Here is a 15,754-nt window from a genome sequence, read left to right as displayed (position 1 = left end):
AAAGCCTGTAAATGTAAATGAATATTCTGTACAGTTTAGCAGTATAAGATTTGCCTTTTCATATTATTTCTAAATTTAATTAAAAAAAAAATTAGGCAAAATATTTACTGCAACCTCTCATGGAATATATGGCGTAATTGCACACACACACACACACACCCAATGCGAAAATACAATGCGTTTTACAGTTTAAAATATAATTTAGTAAATATTTAAATATTGCTTTTCTATATCATTGTATATTATTACACAAAACAATAATTTATTTGCCTTGTATAACTGTTTATTTATTAAAATTTATTGGTAAAAAATGCCGTGACGTCAGTGACCTCATCGTTTCTAGGAGACGGTGTATATAAACTCCGTTGCTATAGAAACAAGGGACACGCTCCTTTTAGTAGGCTATAAAGGCAGTTTAATTGCATTTAAATTTGAAGAAACAAACAATCCGCAATTTATCCTGAACAAAATCTTTGTCTTCTTGTTGAAGTTTGGTAAGTTTTCTTAAACTGTGTTAGATTAGCAGTAGGTTTTATGACAGCTGTTAGCTTTAGGCATGCTAACTGGCTAATCGTAGCGGGTTTGGGGGTAAAAACGTTTATTTACATCGATTTCCAGTTTGATGTTTTCTAAAAGTTAATTGTTGAATAAATAATTAATGAAATAAATGACTTGACTCTGCATTTAACCCTTCAGAGCCGGCGTCTGTTGTCATGTTTCAGGGATTATTAAAATATAGAAATGAAGAGAAAGCGCTCTGATTGGTTCACAGAGAGTTCAGGGCAACCAATCAGAGACAAGCTTTGCCCTTTAGCGGGTCATATGAATTTTTCAAAACTTCTCAAACCTTTCATAACTTATTTTTATATATTTTATATAATCTGATGACATCTAAATAAAATCTAGGGTTTAAACGAGTGCTTTTGAACAGCAATTCTATAATAACAAGTTTCCATCACAGTAAATATTTGGTTTTAATAAAATAATATCAGTTACTATGAGTAAATATCTGCAGAGATACATGGTCTATAGATATATAGTGTTATCTACAGTGTTAGTAAGTCTGTTTACATTGTAAAGAAGGTGCTTTTTCAAATAAATGTAGGGTTTTATTATGTTTAAAATGTACTTCATGGCTATTTTCAGTAACAGATATATCCTAAATGATAACACAATACAAAACAACACATTCAGACAGCAAGGCAGCAAACACGCACACACAAACGTGTAAAACGAGAGGCCGAGCGACTTTAACACACTGCAACAGCTCATTAAAACAAGCTCTGGTAAGAGGGGCGTTAATATAAACCTACACAGAGAGAATTTTTATTAAAAATACTCCAACCTGAGGAATACAAGAGGCTTTAGAGTACATGGGATGTAATCTGGATTCAGCATAGATGTCTGGACGTCATTAGTGTAAGTTACAGTTGTGTGTGTGTTTTTTTTTTCTTTACTTCACCTCAGGACAGAAGCTATGCCTCTTCCGGACAGGATGTACTGCGCCGAGCAGATCAACATCCCGCCCGAGCTGCCCGACATCCTCAAACAGTTCACTAAAGCTGCTATTAGGACACAGCCGCCAGATGTGCTGCAGTGGTCCGCTGCGTGAGTCTGATACCCTTCACCTTCACGGCTCTAATTCCTCAGGAACGATCCAGTCCGGAGTCAGGAATCCTGCAACGTCACGTAGACAAGCAAAGAAACACTGTTTAACGCTGTAGAGCAGTCGCAAGAATGTCACCTGGACTTAAACAGGAGGAGAACGAGCTCCTGAAATGGCAGCGATCGTGACTTCTGAGCTCCTTCCTGACAACCCAGAGTTAAAGAAAGAGAGACTTGCAGCCTACACTGTAAAGAAATAAACCACTCTGTGTCACGCTGTTACAGGAAAATACTCAACGCCGGTGTGCTGTGATGAAGCAGAGTTCCTCTTCCCACCGCAAAGTTGATTATTTTCCTTTAACACCACATTCCTGAGTGTTTTATTCCTCTTACACCACAGCGGTTTGTAATTTAATAAAGGTTTATGTTTATGCTATTATCCGTTTATAGTTACATTTAATGAACAAGTTAGTTGAAGTTCTCACTTACGTTAGAGCAGCTATAAACAGTCGTTCCCTCACCAGCCTCTCGCTTTTCTCTCTCTCTTGAAGTTAATAAGACTAAATAAATAAATAAATAAATAAATAAATAAATAAAATGCAGCTTGTCGTGTTACCGAGAAACCGCAAAGTGTCGAAAACTTACAGCTTTACCTCCGACTGTGACAAAGCACTGACACTGGAGACTCCTTCCATAAATGTTAAATAAACTTCTCCTTACAGAAAACTTGTCCCCGTGAATGAGCTGTTGCTATAGAAACGATAACGTAGTAATTCAGTGACAAAATATTCATTGTTTCAACACTTTTATTATAAACATTTGCTCTCTTTGTATTTTAGACACACTTTTTTTTTTTTTTGTATATTTGAGATCCCAGTACACAAGTGACAAAAAGTTTCACTTTTCATTTTCTTCAAGTCAATTTGAACTGAAACAGCAATTGGACAAGTGACTTTAGTCTGTTTATTTCATGTGAAAGCTTTTCGAAAGTTTTTATAAAATGTGTTGTGAAACTTTTTTTTTCTACTTAATATATATATATATATATTTATAAAAGTAATCCTCCTGCCTTTGTCTTTTTCAGCTATTTCACCGCGCTGTCAGAAGGTGAACCTCTTCCAGTCAAAGACAGGCTGGAAATATCTGGAAAAACACAGAAGACAGACAACGCACTCACTCCAGGTCTCCTCAAAGTCCTTCATAAACAGGTTTGTCTGTTACAGGTGGATTATCACACAATTAACACTTAATACACGTGTACTGAATACATACATACGTACATACATCGCACTATTTGTCCATGTAGTACACAGTTATAGAAGGGAATGATTTATAATCGCACTATCCGGAGTGACCCTTCCGAGCCTGGTTCCTCTCAAGGTTTCTTCCTCACATCGTCTCAGGGAGTTTTTCCTCACCACCGTCACCTCTGGCTCGCTCGTTAGAGAGAAATTCACATTTACAGTTTATTTTGGTTAATTTGAATCGATTTATTTCTGTAAAGCTGCTTTGTGACAGTGTCCATTGTTAAAAGCGCTATACAAATAAAATTGAAATTGAAAAATTGAAATTGAAAAACATACGCGTCTTTCTCTGTAGCTTTCATCCAAGAAGAATGTTGGTAAAGAAGAGCTGGAGCAGAAGTGGAAAGGCCTGTGTCTGCCAGCCGAACAGCTCGACACACTGCTCACGCTCGGGAACTTCAGCACCGAGGTCGACTGGATGCACTTCTTCGCTCTCGGGTGCAGTGCTTTGGGTGGAGTGAGTAGAACAGAGTTATTTATTAGGATCACGTGATCACTTCATCCTGCTGTAATTAGAGAAGAGCCTGTAAAACTGTCAGGTGAGATCTGAACTAGTGCTTCAGTCAGGGTGTAGTTCCTGTAAATACCACTTGGTGGCAGTGTTGGACTGTAAAACTCAGAACACACACACACACACACACACACACACACACACACACACACACACACACACACACACAGAAGAAATGATATTGTACTTAAAATAATATTACACACTGAGAAAACAATTCTCTATTTTAGTTTCACATTCACAGTAGAATTCATTAAGAATAGGTAAAAAAATTTTTTTTTAATGTATTTATACTATATATAAGTTTTTAAAGGTTATTAAATGTAATTTATTTAATTTCCTCATACAAAATGTATGAATGAATTAACTTATAAATGCATTATAAATAAATTTAGTATATATTATTTGAAAATATTGTTTCCTTTGATAAAGAACACTTAAGAATTAATTAGTTTGACAAAAAGGATTTGTTACATAAAATATATATTAAAAAAATCAGAGATATGAAATTCTAGATTTAAAAAAATGTAAATTGATTGTGTGTGTGTGTGTGTGTGTGTGTGTGTGTGGAGCTCACTCAAAAGTGCAAAAGAAGATAAGAATAACTTGGATAAGCTTAAATATTGGTTCATTTGATTAAATGGATTAGAAAGTTTTTTGTAAAGAGATGTTCATTTAACATTTTATGGAAGGAGTCTCCAGTGTCAGCGCTTTGTAACAGTCAGAGGTAAAGCTGTAACTTTGCAGTCTACAGCTCAGAACAGTAACTCTGTTGTTGGTTATTTGTCTACAACATCGCACCGTACGATGTTTTATTCCTCACACCATGACGCAGAAACCTGTTAAAGTCAGGACCAGCTGTAGGTAACGCTGTATGAACGAGATGATCGCGACGGGTGTGTGAGAACGTACGTGGTGTGAACGCGAGCCTCAGGTCTGTCGTCGTGTTCACAGACGATCATCAGTGCTCTGAAGTTTGCGTGTGAAATCCTGAGCGAGGACCCGGAGGGCGGAGCAGCTCGGATCCCCTTCGACACGTTCGTCGGCCTGTACACGTATCTGGCCCAGCTGGACGGAGACATTCCTCAGCACGAGATAGACAGCTTCCTGTCCAGCCTGCAGGAGCCTGTGTGAGTAAACACACACACACACACACACACACAGAGTGGTCACTCTCCCGGCCCTCACGTTCTTCATTGCTTTATGCTTTTCTAAATCTCACACATTAGATTCAACTCTATACCAGATTACAGTCGAGTGCAAAAGTTTTCACCCCCCTTGGTTTCTGGCTGAGAAAATACTAAAAAATTCTAAAAAAATCCATAATAAACTACAGCCGTTTGTGGGATTGATTTGGAGCACAGCCGGACCTAGCTTTTTATTTATTTATTTTTTTGACAGAGTGTGAGCTATGGTGAAATATTATTCTGTAGGTCAGATTAAATTAACTTTATTATTATAGATTAATTTTAACGAGTTTAAGGATTATAGTTGGGGTCATAAGTTTACAGACGCTTTGCAGAATCTGCAAAATGTTAATAATTTTAAAAAAAAATGAGAGAGATCATAAAAATTTCATGTCGTCTTTTATTTAGTTCTGCCCTGAATAAGCGATTTCACATAGCAGATGTTTCCATCTAGTCCACAAGACACAATAATAACTGAATTTACGCAAATGAACCAGTTTAAAAGTTTCACTTGATTCTTAATCCTGTGTGTGTTACCTGAGGATCAGCGACTGTTTTTATGTTTTGTGATCGTTGTTCATGAGGCCCGTGTTTGTCCTGAGCAGTTAAACTGCACACTGTTCTTCAGAAAAATCCTCCAGCTCCTGCACATTCTTTACTTTTCCAGCATCTTCTGCACATTTGACTCCTTTCCAACAGCAGCTATATGATGCTGAGATCCATCTTTTCACACTGAGGACAGCTGAGCGACTCGAACACGACTATTACAAAAGCTGCAAACATTCACTGATGCTCAAGAAGGAAACACGATACATTAAGAGCCAGGGGGTGTAAACTTTTGAACAGGATGATTGGTGTAAATTTTTATTATTTTATCTTCTGGAAAACATGTAAATAACTTTTGTAGCTTCTGAAGGGCAGTACTAAATAAAAAAAATAAGATCTTTAAACAAAATAATAATCATCACCACGCCGTCAATCATCACTGTGTCATTTATCCCTTATTCACTTTATTTCTGCTGCAAGTTCTGCGTAACAAAAAAGGGGAAATGGAGAAGAGTAGGTATGCTGGATTATTTTACAGTAATTTACTGATGACTCAAGATTATTCACTTGCCTGTAATTCATGTAATTTCTCTTCACATTGAATATATTTACTAACATGAAATAAATCTCTTACATCGCATGTACTTCTTTTCCTAAAATGTGCACTTTACTATCAAAAACCTGATTTTCGTTTACAGTCTTAGAGAAACTGAAATCTAGAAAAGATCTAAAGTGGTCTGTGTTATTGCTGAAGTCTTATTTAACGTCGTTATTTAATGTACCTTTAGTTCACGTTCAACATTCGGATTCGCTTTAAAACTTATGATGAAGAAGAGTTCAGGGGCGAACGACCCGTCTGTGGTGTTGCTGACATTAAAACTGCTAAAAATATGAAGTCAGACTTCATCACTTACACTTTCAGTCTGAAGATAGACGCTTTTAGTGACGTTTTTCTGAATATGGTGATGTGCTGATGAATATCTTTGAATCTCTGATGGATCTTAGTAAGTAATCTGTCACATCAGTGTCTCGCCCCTGAACGTGTCGCTTCAGTGTGACACTCCTGAGTTCACTTACGTGTTAAACGTGAACTGGGCGCTCATCTTTGCCCTGACATTATTATTATTATTATTATTCCAGTCTCCTGACTGAGTGATTAATGCGCCATTAATAAAGCATCACAAGCAGCTTGGAACTGCTCATTTCTCCTCAAGCAGAGTGTAAAAGCATCATTTCTTCCACTCTGTTTCAGTGCAGCTCATGTATTCAGTGCAGGAGGAATTTTCCAGAAGGATAAGCTAATTTGACGTAAGAATTATACCCCAGTGATGAAGTGATCAGGGAATATCTTTAAAATGATACTCACGCATGTGCCACTCTTTTATATGATCTGACAGGGCAAAACAAAACGGCATGATCCAAGCGTCCAATTTCTACAGCTGCAAAAAACGGACCAAAACTCCATAAGACACAGGATCGACATAAACACATGCAGTTAACTGAAATAAAAAAAAAAGAAATTTTTGTCAGAATGATGGATTTCTTTGATGTTATTTTGTAATTTCTTTCACTCAAAGCTCTCCTTTTTAACCCCTAACATGGCTTGATTTTAGAGATAATAAAACAGGGAAGTGTTTAATATGTTAACTTAGACCACAGCGCTGTAGTGTTCTTGAATCTGATTGGTCGGAAGGTGTTGATTAAGTAAAGAATAAAACACAACCTGGTCATTGATTATTCTCCAATAACAGCACATTGAATCTTGAAGTGTTTTATTTCTCTTCTACAACAACAATTTGTCAACCATTGCAATTTTTATTTTATTAAAGAGTGACGCATCATACTTTTTATCAGTTTCTAGTTACATTTAATGTTGTGGAACGTCTGTGAAACATGTTCCTGTTCTCACTTACGCTATAGCAGCTGTAAACAGTTGTTCCCGCACAAGCCTCTCTTTTTTCTCTCTTGATGTTAATAAAACAAAAAAACACTGAAAGAAGAAACCGCAAAAAGGGTCAACTCCTCTGTCCTGAAGACGTCGGAAAACTTAAAGTTACAGCTTTACCCCTGACTGTTACAAAGCACTGACACTGGAGACTCCTTCCATACATGTTACGTAAACGTCTCCTTACAGAAAACTTCCCAGCATGTTTTTTTAAGCTCCCTGTGAATGAGCCGTTACTATAGAAACTGTAACGTATCAGAACGAGCGCATTAATATAAACCTGTGATTTGCAGCTGCACTACTGTCAGAGCTGCAGTTATAGAAAATTCATCAACGCCTTCCCTTCTGACCAATCAGCATTCAGCAGCACTGCGTGATCTGAAGTGAACTAAAACACACACTAACCCCTTTGATTGTTGAGTGTGTGTAGTTACTCAGGTGTGCTACTTGGTAAGACTCAGAGCTCTAAGTTTCTGGCAGACGAAAGGAAGTGAAAACAGGGGAATTCATGTTTTATGGGGAAGAGATGAGCGCAGTGAGCATTATAAACTCTCCCAAACCGGCCACATCACACACACACACACACACACACACACACACACACACACACACACACAGACCCCAGGGGAACCCCATTAGAGCCTTGTTTTGCTCAGTGATATCTGGAGCTGTGTTCTCTGGGCTGGTGAAGTGTTTTTGGAGATGTTTTGCGAGAAACAGGATGTCCAGGAGAGACAGTGGATCAGCTGCTTGGACAGGAAGAGAGGGTTAAGTGAGGAAAGTGATCCAGAGACAGGCTAAAGATGGAGAGAGAGAGAGCGCTGATGGAAAGGATGGCAGTGATGTAGGAATGAAAATAACACCGATAAACACAACAAGGTACAAGTTTTATCATGTGACATTGGGGTTGTGTTCCATATGGCGTACTCGTACACATTTCTATTTGCATTGTGCACCAGTATATACTGTATATTACACAAAATTCCTTGAGCTAGTATTCCGTGTGTGGGAATTATTATTTGGAAGCTTTTACTACACCATCGTTTGATTCCCATTGAGTCAGATTCACTCGTAGAATGATTTTATGCAGCTTGGTCTTCTCTACATCTTCACAATCATCGTGACTGAAAATGTGCTCGCTTTTAGGCATTAAATCCAAGAATAATGCGCTCATAAGACTTTAAAGCAGTCAAGAAATAATACCTTTTTTTATTCTGTATCCATTATTACAGCTATTTTAGAACTAAAGAGCTTATGTTTAAAAAAAAAAATTGTTAAATGAGGCCTATTTCACATCTAATTCTGTAAACAGTTTTTTAGACAATAATACATTTGTACATGAAAATACACACTAAAATAACCATATTGTTATAATTAATGTTATTGTTAATATAATGATTATTTATTTATTTATTTATTCATTCATACATATTTCTTTATTATTTATTTATTTATTTATTTTAGTAAACTGTATGTATTAATATGAATCATATATTAGCAGGATATGCAGTTCTTCACTGCATTTTTCTTAAATAAATATGTATGTAAGTATTTATTTATTCATTCATTTATTTATTTACTTAGATACTTAGTTCCTTACTCACTTACTTACTTACTTACTTAGTTATGATGATCGCATTGCAGTAAACCACAAAGATAGCTCTGGGAAGTTTGTAATTTGTCCTGAGCATTACATCATCCAAGTACTTTAGCTTACAGGAAATGTTGTTGTTGTTCAGACATTACATTTGGGCAGAGTTTATTATGAGTAGTGTGTATAATTTGCCATTTTAAACACAACCTCAGTCATATGAAGGCATTTTGTTCACACACACGTGGATGAAGTATGTAAAAGTAATTACTGCTGCTGTTTTTTCCTCTGTTTTTAGGACACGGAGAGGTGGGATGGTCCAGCCGGCTGATTTCGTTGACCTGGATGTGTAGAGGTGCGAGTGAAAAACAGAAGACAGATGGCTTTCAGATTCACTCTTCACGCTGCGCTTTAAACGGCTTATATAACCACGCTAATGATGCAGCAGGATTCAAACATTAACCCTATAAGGGCTGGGCATATTTTAGATTTTTTTTTGGTGATATATTACCCTTATTGGTGTCTTCAGCTTTTCAATTACCAGTTACAGATACTCACCATAAAAGATGAAAATAATGTGCAAGACAAATGGAATTTTCTGTCCAACTAATCCTGTGAAATCAACGAAAACACAAAGAATGAGATGATTCGAACAAATAACAAACAAAAATAAAACACATTATGGACTACAGAGTGATGTGATGTAGCACCATGAAGTTATTTACCCATAACCACAGTGACCCAAAGTTGTTTTCCTCCTCTTACACCACAGCATTTTGCCAATGATTACAATATTAATTTTTTTATTAAAAAAAAAGCAAGTTACTTTCTCTCACTTACATTATAGCAGCTTTTTCTCACTCTCTTTAAGTTAATAAGACCAAAAAAAAATGCAAAGCATAAACTCCTCTGTCAGAAAACATAAAGTTACAGCCTTACCTCTGACTGTTACAAAGCGCTGACACTGGAGACTCCTTCCATTAATGTTAAATAAACGTCTCCTTACTTTAAGAAAACTTCAACGTCAATGATTTTTAAAATCTATTTATGTGGAGCGTTCGCCCTACAGGTCGCTGTGAATTAGCTGTTACTAGCTGTTCTCTGATTCATTCTGATCCTGATCCTGTATTAATTTTCCCAGTGAGTGATTCAGCTCACAAATTCTCTCCTTCTGCATGAACAACGTGTCCAAGAACAGAAACTAGACTTCATCCACCTCTGAGTGTTTGTTAGCTGTTATACAGTTGGAGGAGAATCATGGACGCTGCATGTAATACATTCATTTACTCATTCATTAAGTCTTAATTGCGATGCAGAGGGAGGAAGTGCAGATGGAGACTAATTGTAATCAAATAAAGAGGTGCTCTCTGTGTCCCGCTCGTGTTAGGAAGGTCATTCTCAGTGCTGCAAGCAGTTAGTCATCAACTGATTGACCCACAGTCTTGAGAGAATCATTAGTCTATTTTTTTTATTAACAAAAACAGCTTAATTTTGAAAACACACCATATTAATTTTCTCGTTCAGGTTCAATTTTAGGCCAAAGTGTGCTTGTGTAGCCTACAAAAGGGTTCTTCAGGTGTTCTTTGGATAAGTAAGAGTTATTAGACTTCTAAAAAGAACAGTTTCTGATGGCAGAACACTACATAGATCGTTTAACGCTTCCCCAAAAAGGACAACTTAAGAACCCTTAACGGTTATAAATTTTGAAACAGAATCAAATAAACTTACTCCTGATTCATGTGATCATGTTTTCATTGATTTTTAGGTACAGCGTGTTGCACAAGTATTCACCCCCTTGAACTTTTCCACATTTTGTAGTTTCACAACCTGAACTGAACTAAAATGAACTTAACTGGGAATATCCTGTAATAAAGGGGGAGGGGGGTTGGTGTAGTTAGCAAAATTATTTAAAACATAAACTTTATGTTATTGGACAAGTATTCACATCTGTTCTGTGGCCACCAGAGGTCACATAATTAGAAATATCAAATATGAATCAATCTGTGGACAATTAAATTGTCACGTCATCTCAATATAAATACATCTCGTCCCGGAAAAACCCAGAGTTTTCTTAGAGAACTTACCTAAACATGTAGCATCATGAAGACCAAGCAGCGATCAAAACAAGTCTGGGACAAAGTTTTGTAAAAATACCAGTCAGGGTTCGGTTATAACGAATCTCAAACTTTTAACATCCTGCAGAGTAACATTAAATCCCTTATTTAAAAAAATGATGCTACCATCACCATGCTTTACAGTGGGAATGGTGTTGTGAAGGTTATGAGTAGTGGGGTTTCTGCCGAATAGCAGTATTTTGTATAGATTCATAACACATAATGCTAATGAAGTCCATTTCAGTTCCAGGTTGTAACACTACAAAATGTGGAAAAGTTCAAGGGGGTGAATATTTATGCAAGGCACTGTAGGCAGCTTCGCATGTAGGTTCTGTGTCTGAAATTTTCCACGGTTTGTCATCGTCTAATAATTTGAACATTTATATTGGAATTGGACGTGATTGGTGGAGCTTATTTTGTGACATCATCAACTATGTGTGAATATGTAGCTCCGCCCTCCAAATCAGCATCCAGGAGAAGTTAAGCATATTTCTTGGTGATATTTTACACATTCATGTTTAATATTTTACTGGACAATTCTGGCTAATTACATCACAAAGCTGCCCAAAGGCAGGGGACGTGTCACACTGTACATCCAACACAAATCCAACATTAGGATCCGAGAATCCCAGGTGAACTTTTGCGTGGGAGGGATTTCGTCCCACCTGACCGCTTGTCTCAGGGATTTATCAAGTGCTGAGTTAATGTAATTGTGTAAGCTGGAGCACCTGGGGAGCAGAGAAACTCTGACCTACACATCTCCCCCTGTACACACACACACACACACACACACACTCCTCTGGGTCTGTCTACCTGCAGAGACAGAGACAGTCTGATGCCATGTTGTTAAATCACCACAGCGTAGTTGAGTTCTGGATTCTGATTGGTCAGAAGGTGTTGATTTATCATTTTTTTTTAATCACAGCAGCTCGTTCTTATACGTTATTGTTTCTATAGTAACAGCTCATTCACAGGGACTTATAGGAGACGCTCCCCATAAATAGATTAAATCTGTAAGGAGATGTTTATTTAACATTTATGGAAGGAGTCTCCAGTGTCAGCTCTGGTGAGGCTGGTGAGGGAACGACTGTTTATAGCTGCTATAACGTAAGTGAGAGCAGGAAAAAACTTGTGTAATGGACTTTCCACAACATTAAATGTAACTATAAATGGATAAAAATGGAGATGTGATTTTTTAAATAAAACAATGCTTATCTTTGGCAGATTGCTGTGCTATAAGAGGAATAAAACACTTCAGGAGGTGCTTTTGTAGGAAAAATTAATCAACTTTGTAGTCGTAATAGCAACTGTGCTTCATCACATGACATCATCATTGATTATTTTCCTATATCAGCATGCCGTGCCATGTTTTATTCCTTATACAACAGTTTTGTGGTACCTCATGCAGAGTCTTGAGCAATTTCTCCTCGCAGTACAGCATGTTGAAGTGAGAAAACTACAGATGGGGATGGAGACGAGTCTGTATGAGCTCCAAGTGTTTCAGGGCAAAATGCCTCAGTGATTACACACAGCAATTACGGCACTTAACGGTGAGCTGTAAAGGAAAGTGCAGTGTGCAGATACTGAGAGAACAAAAAATACAGTCAGTTTGAGAAAAATACATACAAGCAAGTGATATAAAGTCAACTTGCCTTTGATATTGCAGGAATGCAAACATAAGCCATAAATGCTCTTTCATTTCATACATTTTTCAAACTAGGTTTTCTGCAAAATAGCAAATTTCTATTAGCATATGTGTAGTTATAATGCTTGTAATGCATGTTGTAGGAATATATAGTGCAAGTCTCCATGAAACAGTGTATTCAGGATTATATAACTGCATATAGCCATCTGTACAGTATATAATAATAGAGAATTGATTCAGTTCTCTTAGAGTAAAGGTACGAAACTATACCACTGCTTCTGGTTCTGCTCAGGGTTCTTCAAGCGTTCATAAAATGGCTTTTCCTTTGAACCCTGCTGCAATAAATGGACTATGGAAATTTTTTATTTATTTATTTTTTTTGCAGAATAGCAAATATCTATAAGCATTTGTGTAGTGCCTATAGCTTGAAAAATAAGTTTAAAATAAGTTAACCAGCTAACATGACCAACTTCCTAGATCTTTATAAAACAAACTTATAAAACGTACCAGTCTAATAATTTGAGGAGAATTTAAAATATTTTTTTTTAGGTTTTAAAGGTTAAATTTAAGCTCAACTTATATAACGAGTTTGATAAGATTGGGTACCATTTTATTTCATTAAAGAGAGAATAATAATGTTGTCAGCTTTATTAAAAGAAAATGTTTCTGTCTTCAGCTGGAGCTTGTAGGGAGGGTTAGAGAGGGCTGATGTATTTTCCCCTTAATGTTATGCATATTTATTTATTTTGTGACAGTTGTTTTATGTGCATGTGAATATTGGAGCAGTTTTCAAATGCTAAACTGTACTCTATCTTGTCACTCGGATGCTACCCTTTAAACAGTGTATACATCTTTTGCACCTTTAGTGTATCCTTTACATGCTAATGTGAATGAAGTGTATCTTTAAAGCACATAATTGCACCTTCATAATAATTAGCTAATAATTTTAGAGTAATAATTTCATGTAAAGTTAGACTTCATGCACATTTCTAGCTGAAAGATTAAGCTAGAGTTTGGTAAACATCACACCAGGGCTGATAGCAGACTCCAAATCCATTCACTGCCAGAAAAAGGGTACTAAACTCTAGCTTAATCTTTCAATCTTAATCTATTCTCATTTGAAAAAGCCAGGGTTAGTTTGTAGTTTCGGTTTGGGATGAGGAAGACTGTAGATTTCTGCTGTATTGGATGATGTATGAGGGGTATTTCCAGGCAGGAGGGGCCACTTCATTACTCATAAAATAAAGAAAAAACCCTGAAACACTAAAACGAAAGTAAACTTTCCCCCTAAGAGGTGCATTTGCCCCGGCGAGCACGTGTAACGTGTAACGCGTAACGCGTACCGCTGGTGCTCAACGCGTGTGTAACACGCAGCTCTAACGTGAGCACGGGAGGCTGTAATCTCAGACTGAAAGCAAGCAGAAGGAGGAGGCAGAGGAGAGCTAATCTAATCGGATTATGGAGCTCCACTTCAGGAGCACGTGAGGCTGAGAGCTACAGATGGATGCGCAGCTCGCAGTGCGCAACCGCAAGCGCGCGGGACATTGCGGCTTTTAATGACTTTCCGCGGGGATTAATCCGTGTTCACTAACTGCCTGATGAAGATGTGTGTTTTACTGCCACGGACAGACATGATGAGGAGACCACAGTCTGGAACTGACTCAAGTTTCGGAGGATAGCCCAGGAGGACAGGATGAACGGAGCTGTGAGTGAAGACCTAACTTTATTATTGTTATTGTTGTTTTTTATTATTTTTGTTTCATCATCACTACTCTGACTTGGCGAACACGTCGTTTCCGAAGCCAAATGAGTTAAGAGATCGTGAGTGGAGGAGTTAACGGGTTAGATGTTGCTAATGAGGGACCAGGAGGATGGGGGAAGCTCCTCACCGGGCAAACTCAAACCCAAACTCAGCAGCGCCACGCAGATCCACCCCGCAGTCCCGCACGAGCACACGCACACGCACACGCACGAGCCGCCGGACACCCCGCACAGCGACTACGACGAGGATCTCGGCTCGTGTGATTATTGTGAGGAGGACTGTGAGGATTACGATGAGCTTTCCGACTCGTTCGACACACGGAGCATCGCCTCGGATGACTCGTTTTACCCTCCGGATGAAGAGCTCACGGAGTCGGAGTGCGCACCAAGCCCCGGGACGCTGTCGCTTTTCCGCGCCTGCTGCACCAACAGCGCGCTCACTGCCAAGGCTCTGATCCGGCAGGGTGTGACGGAGGAGGACGTGCAAGAAACGGACAAGAACAGCCGGGTAAGCACGACCAGGCAACGAGTCGATTCATTCTGAACGACTCTTTACAGTGAGTCGAGCGGAAGAATCGATTCACAGCCAGCGATCTTACAGTAAACCACTAATCTGTACCATTCTCGGGGGTTTCCCTAAAACCACACTCTTAAAAACGTTTCTTCCAGAGTTCTTAGCTTCCTGTTGTAGGGTAGAAACCTTTAACCTTTTTTTCCAATTACATCTTTTTTTGTACCTTTAATATACATCTTTCATCTAGAAAAGTAAATATATCTATAACAATCTTTAACATGTTTAAGGTACCACCATCAACCCTGAGGTCTAATGATACACCTTCGTTTTTAATTTAGTTTAATTACGTCTTTAAAACCTTTGGGTGTTAAAGTCACTCCATTCCTTATCCCAGGTGAAAGATTTAAAAGATTTCTAAAGAAGCATCATTAAAGGTACCGCCCTAGTCATAAGCAACGGTATGCTTTAGTACCTTTTCTTTCTGCTGTCACTACTGACTGAACTGGAGCTTGCTAACTTTCAAAAAAAAAAAAAAAAAAAGATCTTTCTAAAACAATATGGTCGTAAAATTTGTATGAACAAAACTGGTTAAAATTGTAGTCAACATTATTTCTGGATCAAACAAATCAAAACTGGTGTTCCATTTCACTTAAAAATGTTTGTCTATGGACCAATTATGGTTATATTTGTAGGCACATAAGGGCCCAAACACACACACACACACACACACACACACTCGCTCACTCACTGTCAGTAAATGCTTTATCCCGGTCAGGGTCACAGTGGATCTGGACTCTATCCTGGGAACACTGAGCTCAAGGCAAGGACACGCCATGGATGGGGCATCAGGTCGTCACGTGGCAAGGATCCAAACAGATCTAACAAAAACTCTGTACAAATCTGAAGCCAAACAACAGGGATGTGGTTGGATTTCACTCCTACTTTAAAGCGTGAAAGTCAGTAAATATACAAACCCTCGGCCCCTAACCTCAACTTTTTTAACCTTTTATACAAACTGAATCGTGTGAATT

The 15,754-nt window shown here is 38.0% G+C and overlaps 2 protein-coding genes and 2 long non-coding RNA genes across 8 annotated transcripts in view; 2 read left to right on the top strand and 2 right to left on the bottom strand.

Moving 5' to 3' along the window:
- Positions 1 to 336: 336 nt before the first annotated feature.
- On the top strand, positions 337 to 9,380 carry ropn1l (rhophilin associated tail protein 1-like). 3 transcript variants are annotated; one of them, XR_008300743.1, is made up of 7 exons: positions 337 to 494; positions 1,473 to 1,608; positions 2,690 to 2,813; positions 3,205 to 3,366; positions 4,375 to 4,550; positions 6,551 to 7,977; positions 8,988 to 9,380. XR_008300743.1 is itself a non-coding variant. In XM_026937921.3 (6 exons), the coding sequence occupies exons 2-6, from the start codon at positions 1,478 to 1,480 to the stop codon at positions 9,040 to 9,042; spliced, it is 648 nt and encodes a 215-aa protein (XP_026793722.1). In that variant the 5' UTR covers positions 337 to 494; positions 1,468 to 1,477; the 3' UTR covers positions 9,043 to 9,380. The 3 variants fall into 3 exon arrangements, 1 of the variants encoding a protein (XP_026793722.1); XR_008300742.1 differs by having other exon boundaries at positions 1,468 to 1,608; XM_026937921.3 differs by lacking the exon at positions 6,551 to 7,977 and having other exon boundaries at positions 1,468 to 1,608.
- On the bottom strand, positions 1,551 to 2,664 carry LOC128317206 (uncharacterized). The gene is made up of 3 exons (XR_008300747.1): positions 2,259 to 2,664; positions 2,095 to 2,165; positions 1,551 to 1,677 (listed from the first exon to the last, which is right to left on the bottom strand). It is a non-coding gene; the product is annotated as an uncharacterized LOC128317206 (long non-coding RNA).
- The window catches only part of LOC128317205 (uncharacterized), an 18,532-nt gene continuing 5,446 nt past the window's right edge, over positions 2,669 to 15,754 (bottom strand). Inside the window, exons 2-10 of one of the 3 annotated variants that reach the window (XR_008300745.1) lie at positions 15,472 to 15,623; positions 12,203 to 12,358; positions 9,248 to 9,301; positions 8,961 to 9,030; positions 6,520 to 6,592; positions 4,333 to 4,546; positions 3,189 to 3,355; positions 2,886 to 3,042; positions 2,669 to 2,748 (exon numbers count right to left, since the gene is read on the bottom strand). This is a non-coding gene — a long non-coding RNA (uncharacterized LOC128317205). Of the gene's footprint in view, positions 2,749 to 2,885; positions 3,356 to 4,332; positions 4,547 to 5,144; positions 6,258 to 6,519; positions 6,593 to 8,960; positions 9,031 to 9,247; positions 9,302 to 12,202; positions 12,359 to 15,471; positions 15,624 to 15,754 lie in introns of those variants that run through there. The other 2 variants (XR_008300744.1, XR_008300746.1) reach the window with 2 other exon arrangements.
- ankrd33ba (ankyrin repeat domain 33ba) overlaps positions 12,873 to 15,754 on the top strand; it is a 16,484-nt gene continuing 13,602 nt past the window's right edge. The window contains exon 1 of the mRNA XM_026937911.3: positions 12,873 to 14,717. Coding sequence (XP_026793712.3) covers positions 14,295 to 14,717 — 423 coding nt within the window. The 5' untranslated portion in view covers positions 12,873 to 14,294. The remainder of the gene's footprint in view (positions 14,718 to 15,754) is intronic.

Source organism: Pangasianodon hypophthalmus, chromosome 22 (genome assembly GCF_027358585.1).
Source record: "Pangasianodon hypophthalmus isolate fPanHyp1 chromosome 22, fPanHyp1.pri, whole genome shotgun sequence".
In the NCBI taxonomy this organism is placed as follows: Eukaryota; Metazoa; Chordata; class Actinopteri; order Siluriformes; family Pangasiidae; genus Pangasianodon; species Pangasianodon hypophthalmus.
Note: the sequence above shows the minus strand (reverse complement) of the source record. Positions and strands in the feature narration are given on the sequence as shown.